Source organism: Colias croceus, chromosome 8 (genome assembly GCF_905220415.1).
Source record: "Colias croceus chromosome 8, ilColCroc2.1".
NCBI classification, from domain to species: domain Eukaryota; kingdom Metazoa; phylum Arthropoda; class Insecta; order Lepidoptera; family Pieridae; genus Colias; species Colias croceus.
Genome location: NC_059544.1, coordinates 4,558,702 through 4,582,104, shown reverse-complemented (window position 1 = coordinate 4,582,104; position 23,403 = coordinate 4,558,702). Strand labels below are relative to the sequence as shown.

At 31.6% G+C, this 23,403-nt stretch overlaps 1 protein-coding gene across 1 annotated transcript in view; it reads right to left on the bottom strand.

Annotated features, from left to right (window-relative positions):
• The window catches only part of LOC123693759 (hemicentin-2-like), an 85,264-nt gene that overhangs the window by 7,515 nt on the left and 54,346 nt on the right, over window positions 1–23,403 (bottom strand). The window contains exon 2 of the mRNA XM_045638965.1: window positions 212–327. Coding sequence (XP_045494921.1) covers window positions 212–327 — 116 coding nt within the window. The remainder of the gene's footprint in view (window positions 1–211; window positions 328–23,403) is intronic.

Here is a 23,403-nt window from a genome sequence, read left to right as displayed (position 1 = left end):
ACAAATCAATTTTATTGAGTTGCTGCAATCAAATTTTGATTAAATTCATCGATACAATTACAAGAAGATATGATATTCAAATAAATATTATTTCTCTATAATCTTGTCAGTCCATAAAACATGAACTAAACATTCTGAAACGTTAAGCTGAACGCATCGTTGTCAGAAATGTTACGGGATATACTGTGACATAATTCTAGTATTAAAATACCTCTGGAAGATTCCGTCCCTTGCAGTATATTGCCCTTTTAACACCAACATTGTACACCGACGATCTTGCCATTACATGAAGATAGGGCTCTCCATCATCGGGACTCGTGGATAAAACTGCAAACAAACAAAGTACTTTCTAAATCCCATGGAACACACATATAAATCAACTAGCAGATAATACATATCCATTGCAGAAGTTTTCATCTTGCTAAGCCTCTTGTGTATTGAACATTATTAACGTCTTGTATATTATTTGTTTCTGATCGAATAACTCTTAGAAATGAAGGAATAGAATTGCAAGGACTGTAATATTAAACTTGTAGTATATGCCTCCCATGTTAAACGTCTGACGTGCAATGAGCTTCTACTGTACGAAAATTTAATTTCCTCCGTACAGATGCAAACGCGAAATTAAATTGGAAATGTTATTTTAATACCGCGTAAGGACCGTGTCAAATATTCATTTATTTACATAAACCGAGATTTTTGGACTGTAGGCACAGTATAAAGAATACATAAAGCTAGTAAGTTAAATAAAGAAATATGAAAATAACGTTTGGTAAAATTAAATAATTTTACGATATTTTTTTAAAATGTCAGTAGTTTTACATATCATATTATGTTTTGTTTGAGGTGAATCTTTGCCCATAGGCCAAAAAGCTATACAATAAACGAAAGAGAGCGTGAGTATGATGGCACTTCATTTTCCACTTTCCATGGATTCCTTCGGCCACAAAAATCGTTTTATTATCGCAAATTGGTAAGGTTAGGACGAGGTAAGGTATATCGATGAAAGGAAATTAATGAAAAGGTCAAACTGGTACGTTGATACATTCTTTTGTGTATCAATTCATCCAATTACAAAGAAAAAATGTTCATAGATATGCCTTGATTTTATCATTTTTATATTAAGGTTCATTTTCTTTTAATTAATGAATTCGTTTATTATATTATTTAACATTTACGACCCAACAAGAGACTTGTGTTTATTTAGCTTAATTATAATCATGTCTGCAAAAAACCCGAAGTGTAGCTATAATTAGTAAAGTCAAAAATAATAAGCTCATAAAACGTATAGCTCTTATAAATTAAACTCAGCTTATTATTTCATATTGAACATATTATACATTAAACTCAACATGATAGTTATATTTAGTTTAATTTGTAACTTTCTAATTTGGTTCAAAACTTCGTCTGAAAAGCTTATTTACAAAATTTTCACAGAGTTTTATTGATGTTGAGGATAAAATAAATGTGTTAATTGAAATGTAGTATACAAACGTTGTTTTGGTGAAAATAATATCTAAAAGTTTAAAACTTTGCACATAAATTTAATGGTTAATTTTTTAACGCTTTAAAAAGCAAAAATATCCCAGTAAAATAGATTTGGAGAAGTATTAACATTTTTATAGGTAAGTAAGATAAAAACAGAATAGTTTTCACTCTAGTAAAGAACTTCATAATTCAAATGATAGCTTTATTCAAGCTGTCATTGAAATGAAGAGCGAAATTTAAATGAAAAATAATATTACAATGTAATTGGCTCATTATAGGAATATGTGAAAAAAAAATCGAATGATTGGTGAAGTTTGTTGAAAGCCGTCCGACGGGAATTCGTAAAAGTTAAGCGTAACTTTAAACGCTTTTAATTTATATTCACATCACATTCCATTGACTGGAATTTTGTGAAATTTGTGAGTTTATTGCTTGTTAACGAAAATATCACGTAATATTCTTACGTGCTGCCGAAATTTGTCACCAACCGCAATCGTATCCAAAGGAGATAGAATTTTTTTTTTTTTATGCTATGGGAAGGCAAACGAGCGGACGCACTGCCTGGTGGTAAGCAGGTTGCGTCGCCCATAGACCATAACAAAGGTTATGGTTGTTGCCTACCAGAGTAGGATAAGGGGGAAAACGGAATTAAATAATATATAAAAAATAATGAAGCGGAAGCTATGCGTGGAGCAGCGGGATATCATATAAATTGAGAAGATACCTAAAATACTCACGTGAAAGCCCGATAGTTGATGTTAAAATTTTAATTTTTATATCTGCCAATGAAACGAATTCAGAAAACTGACTCAATATTGTTTTTAATTATCGTATAATTCAGAGATGTATCCACATCTCTAATCTGTAAAATATCTGACATGTCAGTAATTTCAGATGCTAAATTACACATTTTATTAGAAATTAATGAATAATTTATTTATAAACACCTATATTTTATATAAATTAATATTGCTTTATTAAATTTTTGACCATGATAAAAAAATATCCGATAATTATTTGCTCAATTCTTTTAATTAAAGTAAATCCCAGAGCCTCTTTCGGGGAATAAATACCTAAGTAGCTAAAATTAAATTATGCTACTATGTTATAATACTAGTGTTAAGATTACCTAATATATTATCGTTATTCAGAAAAGTTACAATAAATGGGTTTTACAAACATCGCAAGTCCATAATTACATATTGGCCCCGCAAAGTGCCGACATGTGGCCTAAATGTCCATATAAACGCCATTTTATGGAAAAATGGGAATTCGCAGACGGACTATTAAGGGTTTCGTGCCTAGGTTTATCTCTTTTGAAACTTACATAATATATTTGAAGATATTCTTTTATATCAAAATTATGTTGTCAGTAACAAAGTCTTATAATTCCAACATAACCTTGTAAATCAACAAAGTAGTATAAGATATAGTTACCAACCGTAACAAGATAATTTCCTCTGCCCATTGCCCCAATGAAACAACCAATTAATCCTTCAACTATTTTCCATTTGTTGCTTCGGAAATTGATTATACAAAGAATGTTAAACAGGGCGGTCGGAACGTTGAAATTTGTTTAAACTTGTTTCGGGACCGGAACGAACAAATGGCTGTGGTTACCGTGCACGAAATTGAGTAAGCCTGTATACCTACTTCATGCATGCGCGGATCTTCTGTAGTGTTTACATTATTTACACAGTTTGATTGTTGTGTCACTATTTGTTTCAGGAGTGCGGGCTTACAACCGTAAATCGTAATATTTGTTAACTTCAGTTATCAATGTTGTTTTTATATATGTAATTACTTATTAACCCATTGAGCCCCAAGCGGCCCGATCGGTCCCAGACACAATAGATTTCTATTGTGTCTGTGGTTCCGGGGCCCGAGTTATTTTATCACAATTCTGAGATATAAAAAAAACAGGAATATAAAGAGTGGAGAATGTAATATTGACAGTTAATATTGTCCGACTTCCGAGTTTCAAAATTCCTTTCATAGTTTTTTCAGAGATGTCTTAACTGGGAAGTCGTAAATTGTCTTCAGGAATTTAATTGTGGTTCAACAAAAAAAATGTAATGTGAAAGAAAACAGCATAGCAAAGAATCAATATTATCAAATAAGAGTTAGTTAAATCCATACTAATATTATAAATGCGAAAGTAACTCTGTCTGTCTGTCTGTTACTAAATCACGCCTAAACTACTGAACCAATTTGCATGAAATTTGGAATGGAGATATTTTGATACCCGAGAAAGGACATAGTAAAGTATAAATTGAAATAAATATTTGTACTTCTAATTTATTTCAACAAAATATAGTTTGTAAAATAATATGAACAGTATACAAGATACGTCGTAAAAGATCAGTACATATTTCTTTTAGTGTAAGGCTGCCAATATTGCCAGCAACAAAAATATGAATTCAGAAATATTTTACCCACAGTTTCAATCCATTCAAACGTCATACTTATATATTCATATCAAGAAAGATAAAATTTTCAAGGAGGGATTCAAATCATATTCTTTGCTGCTAAGACGACCGAGTGAGCTTAAAAATTGATGCCCGTAAAAGTCGAAAGCTTTTGAAGAGTTGAAACAGGCGTATACTTTAGATACGTTCATACAATACAAAGTTATCCTGTAAATATTTTCTTTGATAAATGTAATCACTTACGTAGATATCTACTTATTTCTTTAAATATTATCTAAATACGGATTTGCTGACTCTCTGAAATTACACTTTAAATTATTTCTTTCTTTGAATAATGTAAGTACACGACACTTAAATAACAAACCACTTATTAGTTTTATAAATCTAAATATGCAGTGCAGATGCAGATGTATGAAAACTATATTAAAAAGTGTACATGTACTTCAATTTACATTCAAATTTAAATACAGATGTCGTTTTATATTAAGAACGAATCGCACGGCTCAACTGCGACTATATAAATAACCACGGAGAACATTAAATCCCATCTTTAAATGAAAGCACATCCATCATTTGGAAAATTATTGATATTTTTGCTGAATACTGATCCAATGATAGATGGTCTCCATTAAGCAAGTCGGTTTCTTGTTTATTTTGAATAAGTATCGGGTAACTGACGCAATTAAGCTCAAGGTGCGAAGTAATACCTGTCACAATGATTAATAACCCTTAAAACCTGCAAGGGCCCAAATTATTTAAATTTCGTGCATAATTTAATAACCTATACCGGGTTGTGTTTGTATAAAATTCTATTATTGCGATTGACGCGGCAGTTTTCAGAATTCACCCTATTACAGACTGAAACCTCTTATATTATTGTGATACGTTCGATAACCTCGATAGGAAAGTTCGAAACGATATCTCTCCGTGGAGATTGAACACTTCATTCTTTATATTGTTACCTTTTGATTGAACTATTCTTTATTTACAATTTTGTAGATACTGGATTGTAGTTTAATTGAATCAAATATAATGTAGATATATCGCATTGTTTTCTCATTTTGACATTATTTTGATGGTTTAAATGAGGACGAGCATCTTTACTTAATTATTTATCATCCAAAACCTTAAAAGCCAAAATAGAGGACGCTGAGTAACATGATATATAATATATACTTTCTAATGATAGCACGTTCGCATCACCATCAGTGTTGCCTTAAGTTATGAATATAGTTAAACGTAACGAGCTCCACTTAGCTTGAAATTTCATAAAACACACGTCACTCCCATATGCCTGCAGTGAATAAATAAAGCAGCATTTTGCACACTCACTTTACCATGTTCATCAATGTCTTGAGCAAAGAGCTTACGAAATCCCTCTTTGTAATATGATGAATATGGGATATTTTGGAGGTAAATTTAGGTTCACTCAGCCCTTGTGGTGATATAATCGATTGTTTAGTAGTAAACAACGGTTTAATAGCTTGTATGTACATAAATTTACAGCTAGATATTTTGAATTCTAGTAAGGGATGATAGGATAATGATGAAAATTTTTGTTACATGTAGGTGTTTTCTAGGTAGTAGTTTAGGTATTCTAACAAATACCCGCGGCCCCCTCATTAAAGCGGCTCGACGGAACACAGATGGGTTTTAGTCGGTAAGAATCCGACATAACCCACTGCTCCTTCCCCGGGGGCCGTGGGTATCTTTGGAAGATTTCCCCACTATAAAGAAAAAAAAAAAGGTAGCAGTTTAATATTATGTGTGTAACAATTATATCTATCAATAAAGAAAGGTAAACATTCTACATATATTTGTTAGTTTAAAAATGTTTTTTATGAAACTTTGCAGATAGCTCACGTGGTTTGATTTTTAAATGAAACAGATTGAAAAAAAGTCATAGATCGATTCAGCTATGTGGTGGAGCCAGGTGGCCAAACCAATTTGTTAGTTTGAAGAGTATAGATATATCGATAAAAGTTAGGTATGGGTGTATTTTAGAGTTTGAAGTGGACTGAATAAGGATCTCATCCAGTCATTTCTTGAAGTAATACATATTATATGTCTACACCACAGATAATACAATAAATAGAGTCCATATCCTTGGCCTATTTGATCTGTCGTAGATCATATTAAATGCAGTTTCATTTCAGCATCCAGCATACTGTAAAAATCTTCGATAAAAAAAGTTTCACAGGCTTGCTTCAAACATACTCTAAAAGAAATCAACAATAATATATAAATGAATGAAATCTGACGTAAGAAATAGATAAAAAAGGAAATCACAATTTACAAATATATCTATGAACGGGACAGTATCAGTTGGAAAATATCTCTGTACGTGATAATAAAGTGAACAGTGAGATATAAGAGGAAAAATAACAAAATAACCATGTAATTCTATTTGATAAATACGTTTAGTTTCCGAAAGAAACGTTTTATTTTTAATTACATATTAATCTTCAGTAAATGACGTGAATAATAATACAATTTCATTGTTATACAATGTTTAAAATGCGCGCCAGATCTAACTTATTACGTGATTGGCACGATCCTTAATAAGGCAGTATTTACTTTAGCAGCCAAATGAATTCGCTGCCAAGAAAAGCCACCCACAGTTATAGTCAAGAATTACTGAGGCATTTCGAAATATTAACTGCTCATATACGAGTTTTCAATTTGTTTTACCTCATTAAAGCTGCATTAGAGGTAGCGCGCACGAGCAACTTTGTCTCCGCAACTATTTTGTCTCCGCAACTATTTTGTCTCCGCAACTATTTTGTCTCTCCCACCCATGGGCTAGTATGAAAGTGCGCGCACGTAGCGACACAACTCCCCATACAATTGATGGGAGAGACAAAATAGTTGCGGAGACAAAGTTGCTCGTGCGCGCTGGCTCTTACTCTGAAACCAAACATAGTGTGGAAATCGTGTACTAGGAAATAGTCTGAAACTGATACTCGTAGTCTATATGAACTAGGTAGGTATGTGACTATTCTAAACCCTAATATTAAAACATATCCAGGTATAGACAAAACCACCATTTCAATATGGTAGTAGTAATCAAAATTTGACTTGAATACAAAAATACGAACTATCATAATCGGTAATAAATTATTTAGTCGCACTCATAGACCCGAATGATTAAACCATTAAACATAAGGACTGTACAAACTTAATAATTTAATTAAAACAGAAATCTATTAATCAATAAGTTTTATGTCAAAAGTTTTCTTGAATATCAAGAAGGGAATGTTTCAATCGCAATTTCTAAAGCCTTCTTTGAAACTTTATGAAGTTTGTCGCATTTTCTATAGCTGATAAAAAAATATGCCTTTCATTATTTTAATGAAGTCTTAATTTCAATAAAAGTAGATTTGGTGGAATGAAAACATAAAACCGTATACTGGATGTTAATGATTAAATTCGGAAGGGAAAATTTAGATTACTTTTGATTTTATAACATAAAAACCAACAAATAACGTTTAAATTCCTTGAAGTTCCATGAAACATAGAAGCCAAATAATTTAAACTAAAGAATATAATGACAAATATGAAGCGTACATTTTTACAACTTCAAAAAAAAGGAGGAGGTTATCAATTCGGCCGGTATGTTTATTTTTTTTATGTATGTACACCGATTACTCCGAGGTTTCTGAACCGATTTACGTGATTCTATGATGTGATTTGTTCGATGCGGTATGGTGTCGAATTGGTCCCATAAAAATTTTATTCGGATAGGCCCAGTAGTTTTTATTTTATGAGCATTTTTGTATGTATTTGTAAATGTTGCAAGTGCAAGTTTGAAGTCGGTTGTTTTTAACGCAGTTATCACTTGTGTAATATTCACGTTATAAGCCTTAATCTACTGTCACTTGTGAATTTCAAATGTAGTAACTTTCATCACATTTAATATACTCAGGGGAAATAATTTGCTTACAGCTAGCTAAAAATTTAATTTTGTTTAACACGTTGCACGCTTTACGACCCACCGGTGAGCCCAGCTTACTTTTCCATTCGAGCCAAGCCGTAATCAGATAATCGGTAATTTTCATCAACTTAAAATTTTAATCCCAATGTTCATAAAATTAAGTAATTCGTATGATAAATCAAAACTAGCGACTTTTACCGTCTAGTTTTTAAGATATTGTAAAAGGCTCACGGGTGAGTCCCGTGGCCTCATGCAAAGGATTTTGTATTTTCCGTTGGCGGGGGGCCGCGGGGTCACCGCACGGCCCACGGCGCCGCACGCTCACGCGCGACACTTCCGTGCGCTACGTCGAGTAGTGAGGATCGGTTACGCTTTTTTCTTCAAAAATGGATGATTTTGATGATTTTGAACTAACTCAAGAGGAGCTAACGCAGTTAGAAAGGAATTGTTTGCCTTGTTTTAACAAGAACCACAAATAATTTTTTTTCGTCGTAAATTTAGAATAAGAGTGTCGTATTTTCATTATTTCAATAAATATTTGATTATTATTATATGTTTTATTGTCTTAATTAAATCTAAATAATATTTTCTACAAGTTTTCTACCATATCGTTAACAAAAACCCTAGCATTCTAACAAAAACCCGGATAAAACTAGTAAGTTTCCATCGGATTTGAAAACCACGCAGTCCGTACCGACTACTGGGCCTCACGGCTCACTTCCATACGCGTTTTGTTTCATAGCTGCAGTCTGTGGCTTGTGGGAAGCGTTTACGTTGGACCTGTCACGCGGCTCACGGGTGACCACCATGGCTCGAACGGTCCGGTATGATTAGGCTCACCGATGAGCCTTGTGGCCTGAATGGAAATACTCGATTTTTCTTAAAGCGTTTAACGTGTTAAGAGCTTTATATTCAAGTATGTGTTCGTTTACAAAGAAAATAGCTGCAGGCTATCATTAAATGCGCAATAGCACTTACTTATTTAGGTCATTTTAATAGGGTTTTTAGGTTCTTTTATTCTTTTACGCAAAATTAGTCACACTCGAACTACTTTAAACCTAGTATTATGTTATCTGTGTTTAAACTTTGTATGAATTCATCACCGTAGAGGAGATACTTCATCACTAGATAGTATAAAACAAAGTTACTTTCTCTGTCCCTATGTCCCTTTGTATGCTTAAATCTTTACAACAGATTTTGATGCGGTTTTTTTAGTAGATAGAATGAATCAAGAGGAAGGTTTTAGTAGATATATAATTTATTAGGTTTTAGACAAAGCGGGCGAGGCCGCGGGCGGTAAGCTAGTAGAGTCTTTTCTATAGACGATATTTATGTAGATGTGCCATTATATATACAAGTTTACATTATATGTATCAAATATTTCAATGTATTAACCGTACAATAACCGATTAACATGAACAAACATCCCAAACACGTATTAAGCAATTGTATCTTATAAAGATCCGAAATGTTTTGAAAGTAGAGCGACATCTAGTACTGTAGTAACTATTTGATAATGTGTAGCACTGTTTTTACCAACTTTACGTCGGCGATATGTTTTGAAACACGCTATATCACTACAATATGTATAGTATAAAACAAAGTCGCTTTCTCTGTCCCTATGTCCATTGTATGCTTAAATCTTTAAAACTACGCAACAGATTTTAATGCGGTTTTTTTTAATAGATAGAGTGATTAAAGAGGAAGGTAGTATATAATTTATTAGGTTTTAGACAAAGCGGGCGAAGTCGCGGGCGGTAAGCTAGTAAAAACTAATCTGTAATGAAATAATTATTTGTATCTTAATATAATCAATTATAAAATGAAATGTAATATTAAAATACATTATAGATTAGGTACTAATATAATTGGATTGGCATTTGGCGAACCAAGCCATCAATTCCGCATCAATATTTTAACTTCATATCCAAAAGCGGAGAAAAGTTTACGATTTTCAATACTGCCTTTCACGGAATCGAAAGTTTTTTACGTGTTTCAAATCTAAGATACTTGAGATACATAAAAATAACTATATAGATACACCTAAAAAATTTCATTTAATTCAGTTTTACAATATACAAAAGACGAGAAAGATTGACATTATAAATATAAATGTCCTAAAATAAAATGAATATGTATGTATTACAAAATTACGCTTCAGGTCACGTAGGAGGTACATAATTCGGAACTTTCCTTTGTTTAGCTTTGTTTATGCATTATATGCAGATTTTTAGGTAACGAAAACCGTGTCAGTGTGTTCTAAAAATAAAAATGTTCTCTTTGTATTTATGAAAAACTCACATATCTCAATATATTTAAGGAAATCCATGTACTGGTTAGAAACCCTATTGGAAGGGAACGATTCTAGATTGAGATTGCGATTCGACTGTGATTTACTGCTCTGTGTCACTTTAAATACAAAGATTTCTCGATTTAGTTTATCGTATAGCAAAAACACAACCGTCCACAAATGTTAATTCTCTCTTAGATCTTCAGGATTGAATAATAATTCATTGTGATCGGAAGCTTCAAGTCCAATTAATGCCTTTATTTAATCTATAAATTGGTCTTGTCTATGAAGGCAACCAGAATATCTAAGATAGATTGTCTAAAACTGGATTATGCGGTTAATGCGTTACTGAGTAAATTTTAGGATAAAAATAAGCCAGACTATTTTGGTATCTCAAGTAATTAGACAGGCTGATGAAGTTTGAAGATATCAAACGATTCTTAACATCAATTCAACTCTGATTCAGCGAATTTTACTGTAGAGTTGGAATGAAATTCAGTTATAAGTTATAATAAGTTCCATTTTAAATGAGTTCAATTTTAAACGCAAATAGGTGGTACTATTAGACGCGAAGTAATTTCATATTACACCCAGCACACGTATTTGTCCATACGGTTAGAATATCAAGGTCCACTTCCGTACACACCGGGAAGCTGGAGTTAAAAGCGAATATTTATCTGCTCACGACTGCATACTGTGATTTAATAAAGTGGAAATTTCAGGAGCTCTGAATATACCGCATGGTTTGCCTTTATTATGTCGGTTTGTTTATTTTGGAATATTCGCTCGAGTAATAACATCGTTTATTTATAAACATCTATAGAATATTAGTAAATTGTCTAAATACAGAATATTCCCCTCAAATTGTAAGTTTGTGTAAAAAAACTATGTGTAGAGCAATATTTCAAGTTATGTGATATTCACCAATTTTTACAGGATCAGTGTGTTATATTAACATTCGGATATTATACATAGGTTTGAATTTGAATGAATGAATGAGAACTTTATTGTACACACCAAATTACAGACATTACATAAAAAAGAATACACATAAATTGCACAATGGGCGACCTTATGAGCTATCTCTTCCAGGTAATTTGATGTTATTGTGATATTTTTGCAGTAATTAATTATTATCAGTATTGTGACAATTATTATAAATACTCCTGAATAGTACTTTTACATCTTAGAACATTTTAGATGTTGTGCCCAAAATTGTCACACATGTACCGTGTAAAAGCTTCATAAACTGCGTTTCAGAACGGTAATGTAGAGTGGTTAAGTTCGTTAATTTATAGTTTAAATTCTGAAGCACTCCACTATACAAAGGAAGGGGAAATTTCTCACCCTGTTGGTAGAAATTTTAAAAGACTGTTACTTAACTTTTTATGTAAATGTTAGCGACGGCGACTAAGGATTCAACGAAGAAGTAAAGAGTTACGGCTTACCACAAAACGTACTTATACCGAACGGAATTCAATTATTCGTCGAGGACAAAGAGGAAAAATTGTTCGACCCGATCCGAAGAGGAATAGAATAAAAAATAGTGTTTAACGATTTACTAGATAGTAGCAGATAGCAGATAGGGTGCGAATGGTAACACTTTTCATCAAATACTTTTGTGAATCCGTGCGGATGTGAACAAGACTGCGGTCAAATTACACTTAAATTGGAATATTTGGATCGTTTTAGCACGGCCACTTGTCTTTTTCTCACATGGAAGTATTTTAATTTCTACTTTTTAATGCAGCTTTAGGAAGCTACACATCAACTTTTATGATTTGTATTCACTGTGTGATAGCAGAGTGTTATTGTAACTTTTTTATATTTATAGATAATTCATAATAATACTGCGAATCGTATTTAAAACCCAATGTTAATACCTACTATTATCTGAACAATACGCGAGTTCAAACACGAGCTAAGTAGGTACTAATTATATAACACAATGGCGACCTTATTTTATCTTTGCGGTAGAAGAATGTAAAATCTTTAATTGAACTCATCTCCATAATTCTGTTTGTGAAATTATAAATCTGTTTTCGAGGTTGAATTGTGGCCAATAAATTACTCATATTATCGAAGTCCATAAGCCCAAAGTGTCCAAATGGTGGATAAATGTACGATTTTTCTTTATATCAAACAAATCTTTTGTGAAATTATTTTGCTCCAAACCTTACGGATTTATTGGTTACAAAATTCATCGTCATAAAAGATTATCTCGATGTACAACTTTTTCAATTCCATTTTCTTTCATATTCATCGATATATTCTTCTCGTTTAATGTAATGTTTGGTCGAATGTCAATTTACAACCGTACTGTTTTAAAGAGCTGTATTGATTAATTAATATAATTTAATCCATTATTAAATGCTTAATTAAATATCAACGGCATTGTATCGTCCAAATCGATTTGATACAATTTAATAGCTTCATATAATCTTCCATTTTTGTAGAAATTTTCATTTGAATTCAGAGCATTGGCTGGATATTGTTTCCCAATAGGTACACGGCCAATCAATTAATGTTCACAATCGGTCGGTGATCGAAACTGTAATATCTTGTAGCCTCGTAGCGAGCTGACTAGTCGAACAAGACTTCAACGTGGAAACGTAGGAAGGATATCATTGAACTGAATAATTAACATTAAGTCCTTGGAAGCCAGCGAGGGACACTGGTATAATTAAATTATGAACGTAATTTGTGACATCGTATCATCGGCTATTATTAGAATTACCAACATGACGTGATTCGGGCCATTTGCTCATGAACATTTGCGAGATAGTACAGTTAATAATTCAGGGGTTACGCCTAGTTCAAATTGTAAATCGTGACTGACCTAGACGCACTAAATGTGCCGAAATAATTCATTGCTCGGACTATGTAATGGCCTTTCATAAAATTATATAGATGTTGCTTTTAGCATGCTCTTTATTCAGCGAATGCGGGCAACAGACATGTTAAAAACACTATATCGTTTTGATATTTTTGAACATTCGTAATTTTCCAATAAAAAGTTGCCTTTGAAAGCTAGTCAACTATATCAAATTTAATTTAAAAACGATGAGGTTCGTATTGATTAGCCATTGAAATATGTATGTTCACCACAGTTTGTCACTGTGAAATTAACTACGTTTACATCACTGTAATTAACAAACCGATTCCTATATTCTTGATAAAAAGCCAAATCAGTTTTTATAAAAATATAGAGTAGTTTTTTCTTAGTCTCCATATCTTTCATATTGCCTTTTGACGCATTGTAGGTACTTGATGGGTATTTCTGTAAAAACTATGGATTATTCACTCTAACACCCAAGTCACGTCCCTCAGTGACAGTAGATTTTTATTATAACTGATACTAAGTGGCATCCTCGCTGCTAACTCACGCGATCTCACAGAACTTTACTCTTATTTATCTGTATAATCACTAACGTTGTGAAAGGTCAATTTGTTCACTTTAAAACCTTCGAAAATGTAAACGTATAAAAAATCCCTTGTCCTATGTGAGTTTTTTTAATAAAATGTGTTTTCTGTATAAAATATGTTTATTAATTTACAATTATAGATAAAAAAGAAGCATACTTTTGCCCAATGAAGTACCGATGCCTATCAATTCTCTTGTTCTATTTAAAAAAGTTACACAGATTCATAATTTTAAGATAGATTACCATAACTAGTGGCAATAATTATTATGGAATTTCTAACTACTTATACATTTTATTATTTATAACTCTCATAATGTGATATACCTACGAGTCTAAAGATCTATATTATATACCTTCACATAATATTAATATTATAATATTTGCTCTAAAGTTTCCCTGAGGCAACGAGCATAGTATAGTATAGTAAATAGTATAGATTATCTATACTAATATTATAAAGCTGAAGAGTTTGTTTGTTTGTATGTTTGAACGCGCTAATCACGAGAACTACTGGTCCGATTTGAAAAATTCTTTCGGTGTTAGATAGCCCATTTATAGAGGAAGGTAGGCTATATATCATCACGCTAAGACCAACAGTTTACATTATAGATGTGTGGATTATTTAGTGCATAAATATAAAATTTTTATCTACTTTGTTATGAAAAAATATCAATGATATCTCACAATGAATTTTTCAGTTATTTTCATCGATATATTACACGATAAGTATAGTAACGTAGTTAGTAAGTAAATAAGCACAATACACAAAATAATGTTATATAAAATCCGGCATATGTAACTTGTTAATCGAATTTTCCAGATCGTAAAACAATCTGATAGTGCATCGAATTGTTTGATGTATTCTGCTGTATGTACAAAGGAAAAATAATTAATGGAGCGAATGGAATACATATTCAATTACAGTCCTGTATGAACTTATATTATGAATCCTCGTTCATAATATAAGTTCTTAATGGAAACTCACTAAATTGAGTGCATAAAATTGATATTTAGATAGAAATTCTGCGAATTTTTAAATGCACCTCTAACTCACGACCTCGTTGACAGCAAGTGAAGCCTGTTAATGAATATTGCGCTTGAAGGGCCACTGAACAATTATTTTACTTCACTTTCATAAAATCGGAAGAGTCATCTGAACACGATATTTTATTATAAATAATATGTGTTAATTTAGGAAATTCACTTCAACACTATTCACTTAAATGATTTTGTAAATTGTTCACTTAGAAAAGTGAACAATTACAATTACTAACCAAAAAAAAATCATATGTTATTTTAAACTCTAAGACAAATGAGTGCCTATTGTATCGGTGCCTATTGTACCATCATCATCATCATCATCAGCCTTTCGATGTCCACTGCTGGACGTAGGCCTCTCCTAATGCACGCCACTGAGCCCGGTCGTGAGTGACTATACTCGTATTTAAATTAATTTTGCATATAATTCCGAGTTAATTATCCTGAAATAGGTAACCTTATAGGTAACTATGTACTTTTTGGACATCATTCCAACATTCTGTAACACAGTTTTATTTTTCTTTTAAGACCAGACGAGCTCTAATTTCTGAGATTATTAACTCTAACCCATAATTTTAATGTTATATCCGACTCAAAGCAACTCATTCCATAAAAGTCATACTAGTAAAGTTTATACGTCTTGTTGTACTTCAGCGTTAAACTTTTGCTCTGGTTTATAGAGTTATGTATGCTTTATATTAAAAGATTAGCGAACACCAAAGAATAACTCATAGTTTTAAAGAAACGTTTTTCTTCGAAACGGTGAAGGAAAGCATGCCTTTTTTCCCTTTAAATTATGAAAGCTATAGATAATATAACGTACATAACGTAGGATAATTTTAATTATTTATTTAACTCTTGAAATTAAATACCTACATAGAATAATTCTTAGAACTGATTTGAATTAAAACAAAGTTTACAATTTATTGGTTGTATTTATTTTTAAAAAAGAAGGCAACCGTAAATGTAGAAACTAAACTCCAGATAAGTCTTTTCAGATTTCAAGCGCCGAGGTTAATGCTGTAAGATTGCTCTCGCATAAAACAAATACTTTAACCAAAAAGCTGATAGCGCTGGTCATTTCAAAAGAACTCTCAAAGAAAATATTACAACAAAATCATCCTTGCGGTAATTGAGAAAATATAATATCTATTGAGCTATCAAATAAAGTTCGGTCAATATAAAAGGATTTTAATAAGGATTTGCATCCAATATAGAAGAGGAGATTAAAATATTCTGCCTTTTGGTTTATGTTAAATAAAAATGTACAGCTGTTTAAAACGATACAATATTTGAAGCTGGGACCAATCTGTTCTTACAAAGATTATGCAAATGTTCTTCATTTATATGCACAGCATCCTTTTAGACTGTTTGATTAACAGACTCGGTTTTGATTCCGAGTCAGTAGTTTGGCTTAATGATAAAATTTGTTGAGAAAATACTCTTAGTTTAGACTAGTTTATTGTATAAACGATTTGTATTTATTTTGTATTATGAGTTCGCTTCTAATGGAAATGCTTAGTAAAAGGTAGATTTCAAGGTTCACTCACTATGATACGGCCCTTCCTTTGAGATCCATTAAACAGACTAACGATTCAAGCTGATTTTCTCTTTTATCTTTAAATCTTTTTTACTTCGGCAGATAAAAATTACGTAGTCATGTACTTGTCTTTCGTTTGTTAGCTTTTACCTTTTACGTTGCTGATTTAAAATCTTTTAAATATAAATGGGTGTTAACACCTATTTATATCAATAAAACCTTTTGAACAGTTGAAAAAGTAAATTAGGTTTCTATTACTTTTTGATTGAAGCGAAAGGGTCACAAATTATTCGGTACAGAAATTATTAAAGGTATTCACAGAGTAATATCAAAACCGTAAATTAACATTCAAACTAAACTATATGGGTAGAACTTCTATAAACAACGTGGTATATGAATATAGAGGAAATGGGTGAAAACATCTGCGGTCAGGTGGCAATAACAAGCCGAGCCGTCGAACATAGAACATAAATTCAGCCGCGGTTGTTATGATTTACTACTGCGCAGGTGTTGGCGTTGTCTAGCTGACTTTAATTCAGACCGCAGATGGTGTACACGGTAAAAATCACTCCTCTGAAGCCAGGGAAAGAAGGTATAGGTCTTTTCATGAGGAATCAATGAATGAGGTGTCTTTGAAGTTCAAACTTTTATACGAAGTTTTCTTTTAACATTGTAGTCTTAATTTGTGTTGGGATAGAAACATGTTTATACAAAAATGTGTTAATAATACAGTATATAATATACATTTTTAATGCTTTCCAATTCAATATAATACAATGATGTCTAGATCCTATTTATACCTACATATAATAAATCTGTAGAAGGGTCAATTCTGTACATTGAAAATATTGAAAAAATAAATAGCAGGGGGTGTTACTGGTTCGATACCAAACCCAAATATGTGATTAAAAATTTTTTTGTCTGTATGCGAAGGCATCACGTGAAAACTAACGGTTCGATTTCGATGAAACTTGGTATAATTATACCTTATTATCCTGGGCATAAAATAGGATACTTTTTATCCCGGGAAAATACGTAGAAAAAAAATTAATCTTAATTTTAGCTAGTAGTTAATAAATTTAAATGTTAACGTATTAATCAAGAATTCAGATAATCCTTTTTTTCTTCTATGTTTATCGTAAATCAAATAGAACAATCTATCCAATGATTAAGACTTAAATAAGGAATATTAATGTACCAGAATCCTTGATATCTAAGATGGGTAAGGCATTTAAGCCTTAACATATATCCTCTATCGGAATTTCTATCCAGACTCCGAATACCATCTAAGATGTATTCAATCTTTCGCTACTAATAATTGTTATAAGTGATAGAGTAAGTATAAAGATACATCATAGACGTCCTTTACATTTTTCTATCCTATCCTAGCAATCTTCTTTACATCTGGTATTTTACAAGTGTTTTCAAGACGTAAAATAACATTTTCTTACGTTGCGTCTAAATCCATTCATCTTAATAATAATAATATATAAATCTCGTGTCACAATGTTTGTCCTCAATGGCCTCCTAAACCACTTAACCGATAATAATGCAGTTCGATCCAACTTGAGAGATAGGATAGTTTAAATCTCAAATCGTTTTAGAGAAATCGGGCGAAGCCGCGGGCGGTAAGCTAGTTCACTATAACATTATACAGAAATTTCTAAAATTAGGATGTCAATATCATTAATAGGTAGGTATACAATAGGTATACATGGATATTAAATCATATGATACGTTACATTGTCAACTTGTACTGCTATTCCAAGAAAAGGTCGTTTCTTATTGAAGTCTTGAAGAACAGTTCCTCAAGGAAATTGGCGGTATGAAAAAGCATTTAAAATGTTTCGATATTTCCTCTGATAAGTGTGGGTGCCGGACGCCATTCATATTCCCCCATGAAGTTTATTGCTTTCCAAGTGATGAATCTTGTTATTTCTATTGTTTTTCATATCCAAGAAATTGTCATTGTGCTTTTAAAGTTTACACATCGGCACACAGCCAGAAAATTCTGAAGGTGTCATGAAATTTTAATAATTTGCCACAACAGATAAATTATAATTGCTATATATTTTGCCTAGTTAACCTAATACATATCTTATAAAAGCACAGTCATTACCAGTTTCCCGTCTATCCACTTCACCAAACGAACCTCATTTTAAAAATATGCTCAAAATATAAACAATTTTTTATACCACAAGCGTAGTACCGTTAACTCAATTGGTACTTCAAGATGCATTTAACTGTAATTTTATTTTATAGCAACATACTCTGCAATAAACCAAAAACTAGCACAGAAAGTTATTTATTATTATCTGAATGGTGGCCAAGTCTCGTAGGTCAGGTCGGCGACGCACTGTCTCGCCAAATATAGAACTAGCAAAACATCTCAATAACCTATGTCCCATTTAACGTGACCTTTACTGAGTTATGCAATCACCTAATACTTATTCAGCTATATTTTTTCAAACATTATAAGAAAAATGTCTGGAATGATTCATACGTTTTAAGATAATATGGTTGAAAAATTGTGTAGATATTGTACAAAACTCATTCGTATATGCAATGAGTTATTTTTTATATTTTAATTTAAAATATAACTTTAGTAGGAGGTTAATTAAAACTTACAGCACCAGGTACGCATTTGATCTTCAACCATTTCGTAATTTTAAACTAAATATTAGATGGTACAGATTTAGATTTCTAAGAATAAGATTTCTTTAATAGTGATACAATTTTAATATCAATTGGATTTTATCATATATGGACACTGAATGAACTATAAATTTTAACATTTTCAACTACTGCCTCACACTACTGACATGCATGACATGATTTAAATTAATTTATGCTAACAATTTTTTCCTATGAAGCAACGATGCGAATACAATATGGTCGAGATTTAAAAAATTCATATGAATTATCATTGAGTTGAGATAAACTCTTAAAATATTCATCGTTATATATTTCCAGAAAATACATCAATAAACGTAAATATAATAAGCATATTTGTGTCGCAGTAAATTCAAGGAAAATTCCAATTTAAGTTACTAATATAATTTCCTCGAAACAGATATAATAACGGCTTGAAAATAGACTTGCAACAGTGATTAGAAGGTTACCAGGAAGAGTTCAAAAGGCACTGCAAACTATCAAAATTGATATTAAAACTTATATATACACGTTAATTATACATGTTTGTGAATTATTGGAGATTTTATTGAATGTTGTTAAAATTATATTAAAAATAGTGAAAATACCTGTGACAAAAAAAAAATATAATATTTGACAATTCTTCACAGAAATTCGTGAATTTTTTTTTGTATTATTAATTCTCAAATCTCTTCACAGAAATTCCTGTCAATCTGATTAGGTATGAATTAAGTTTCTATAAATGTTAATAAAATGGTGAAGAAAATCGTATCATGCAGTACGAATAAAGATATATTTAAAATTTGGCACAATTTACATGCATTCTTTATTTAGTTAAATCACACTTAAATATAATAAATTTTTTCAGAGAATTAATTAAATTTTAATTGCGGATACTTCCATTCAAATAGCTTTGCAGAAAGTTCAAGTTGTGGGTTCGCTCCAATAGACTATAATAAGTTGAAAAATAACGTTCAAAGGAATATACCTGTAATTGCATCTCGTTTGTTTTACGAATTCAATTAAATTATGGTCTAAATTCAATTCTGTAACTTAAATAATTATTTGCGTATTATCTATTCATGAATATTTTTATATAACATTTTAAAGAATATAAATTATACTTATTAACATAAATATGTAGGCAGAAAGTTACATATAAATTAAAAATACAAATGTTACAATCGAAAATAATAAAAGGTACATAGAACCAATATTTAAGGTGGATAACGAGAGCGATTTATTAAGCTTCTCTGAACTTTTTATTAAATAACGTCGCAATTTTATTCTCTATAGCTTTATTTAAATTACAAAAATTTCCAGTTGTTCGAAACGGTTTATCGATAACTTAGTCAAATTGTTATTACGTCCATAAATATTTTTTATACTTTTATAAAATTTAATAAACGATTGTAACTATTTATGATAAATTTTCCCTCCTAATATGTTAAAAGTAATTAACACAATATTGAAATATTGCGGCACGGGTTATAAATCTAGTTGCAGTCGTATCGCCGTCCAGCTACTGGCTATAACATTAAACACTGCACTGACGCAGCAATGAATGTCGTACATAAATAACAATCCCGACTGATATGTGGATGTATACCTAGTACGTACACGTGATAAAAATTTCTAACATCGATATGAAAATACAAGGTAAATAAATAAACATAACGTAATTTTGAAACATTCAAAGGAAGCAATAGTTAATTGAAAACGAATTATATTCATGTACTTATAATGTACGAATAATTGGGAATTATGTACTTTCTTATACGATATCAGCTTTTTATAACCAACGTGTAGAAACAATACCGCATTTCATGTGTCTCTAAGCAGCTGCAGATAAAAGTTGAACTTCGCGTAAGATAAAATTGCAGACGAAGTTCATATCTAGGTGCTTAAAGTTACGTTTAGGTCCCGTGTAATAGAGAACTAGGTTAAAGAACATTATCAAATTCCGAACAGATTCAGCTAAATATATTTTTAGATTTCAGTACATCAAATAATATAAACCCAGTGAACAGTGGAAGCCCAAAAACGCCGTTCAAATTAATATTTACATACACATGATATCACATCATTTAGGGGGATTCTAACCTCAAAAGAAATTGTAGTGTGGAATGGAATTGTATCTAAACGTAAATGAATCAGGGCAAGGTTTAACCTCTATTGGTTATGATAATACGGAGTATTTATAGGCAATCTATGACGATAGCATACTTTCAATATGCAACCACTTTACGGCGATATTCTGAGGGTGTGGTCACTTCCCCACTGCCAGCTTGACCCAATTCATGTCCAAGCACTGCTTAACAACTACTTTTTAAATGAAAATTTGTAATTAATCTTATAGTTTACACACAACACCAATTTTTCACCAAAAAACTCCGGCTTCGATATTTTACTTGCATTTTCTCTGAAATTTTATGGGTTATGAATCTACATAGTTACTAGCTTTCCGCCCGCGGCTTCACCGCATTTTCAAATGTGTAAAGTATGTGTTAATCCAAGCTACTCCCTATATGTGTGCTAAATTTCATTGTAATCGGTTCAGTAGTATTTGCGTGAAAGAGTAACAAACACACACACAGGTACCTACACATCCTCACAAACTTTCGCAGATATAATATTAGTAGGATAGGATTACAACTACATAAAATATGTAACTAGCATTGGAATTTGGAATCACATAAAATTGTAATCTAATAATGTTACATGAAGCAGGGATTACAGTCGTCGGGTACTTATTTTTAAATTAAAGCTTTGTTTTATTGGCCTTGTTACAACATGGACAATTTTATTTTATTACACTTTTACAGTTTTATGGTGCACGGAAACTACGTAACGTAGTTTAATAGGCCTATAAATTATACGAATAAAGACATAAGCTTCTATTTATGGGACTCAGATAAAAGATTACAAAATAATGGAGATAATAATCATGACTAAAATTTAAATTGTATTAAGTTAATTGATATAACTTGAAAACTGAATAGTTCGAATATTTATAAAGGTATGAGAGATAATAGTGAATACATTTATTTTTAGCTAAGCTTTATAGGAGTACAATACAACGTCTGTGTGTAATAAAGCCTGATGCATATTACGTAAAGAGGAATAATGAATTTTCATTTTGATGCATTCAGTGAAAGAGAGGGTAATAGAAGTAATATGGCTTGAATAAACAAGTACCTAACAATTCCTCATATTACCCACGTAATTGGTTTGGATCCGTATCTTTCGTGTAATTAAATATCATACTAACGTTTTCTCTAAACATTAGAGACAACATGTTATTATATTGTGTTTTCGCAGAAATGAAGAAAGTTCCCTACGTTTTTATGTATTTTTTAGGGTTCTGTACCTCAAAAGGAAAAAACGGAACCCTTATAGGATCAATTTGTTGTCTGTCTGTCCGTCCGTTCGTCTGTCAAGACCCTTTTTCTCAGGAACGCGTGGAGGTATGAAGCTGAAATTTATATCAATTACTCAGGTCTACTGTCCCTTGAAGCTGTGAAAAAATCAAACTTCTAAGCCAACGCAATCAAAAGATACAGCCGTTTATGCCGCAAATTTTCGACACTTGCAAGGGAATCAAAACCTACAGGGTGCTTCCCGTGAACTCAGAATCTTGAAATTTGGAATGAAGCAACGTCTTATAGCATAGATAAAGGAAAAATTACGAAAACCATAAATTTTTAGTTACATCACATAATATATATTTTTTTTAATAAACCTTGCAGGTTTGTACGGAACCCTCGGTGCGCGAGTCCGACTCGCACTTGGCCGGTTTTTATTTATCATAATATTCTCTTATATTTTGTAATAAGAAATGGTGGCTGACAATATACAATAATATCAAGGATAAAATTTAATATTTAGAGATCTGATTACAGATTGAAGTTTACAACTTTACTAATTATAATTAAGCTAAGAGTAGGTTTACGAGTGTACTAGGAGTAAGTTAGATTTAGTTATGTTTACAAAGGTACTTCATTAGCTTACAGATAAGTGTCAGAAACTGTACTAGACGGTACTAACACCTGAATTAGAAGTAGATTTAGTTAGATTTACCTAGTCTACGTTACAGATAATATGCATGCATTTTGAAACTCTTTGTATATCAACGTCAAAATGATACAGAACAAAAACAAGAATGTTTGTTATTTATTTATGTTTCAGAAAATAGTTTGTCTCGACTACAACATATATGCCTTTGTGGTAAAATAGATTTACATAAATATCGTCTGCAACTTGTAGTGCTTTGCTTTGTAGAGTTATTTGATCTTACTTGTAGTTTATTTTTCTACTAGCTGTTTCCCGCGGTTTTACCCGCAGTGCTTCGCTCCTATTTATCTTAGCGTGATGATATATATCTTATAGCCTTCCTCAATAAATGGGCTATCTAACACCGAAAGAATTTTTCAAATCGGACCAGTAGTTCCCGAGATTAGCGCGTTCAAACAAACAAACTCTTCAGCTTTATAATATTAGTATAATACATATAGATAACATACCTCTTCTATGAATAACTTTTCAAGATTACAATGTATAAAGCAAATATGAATTCCAACGATTTTGATTCAATTATTTCCACATAT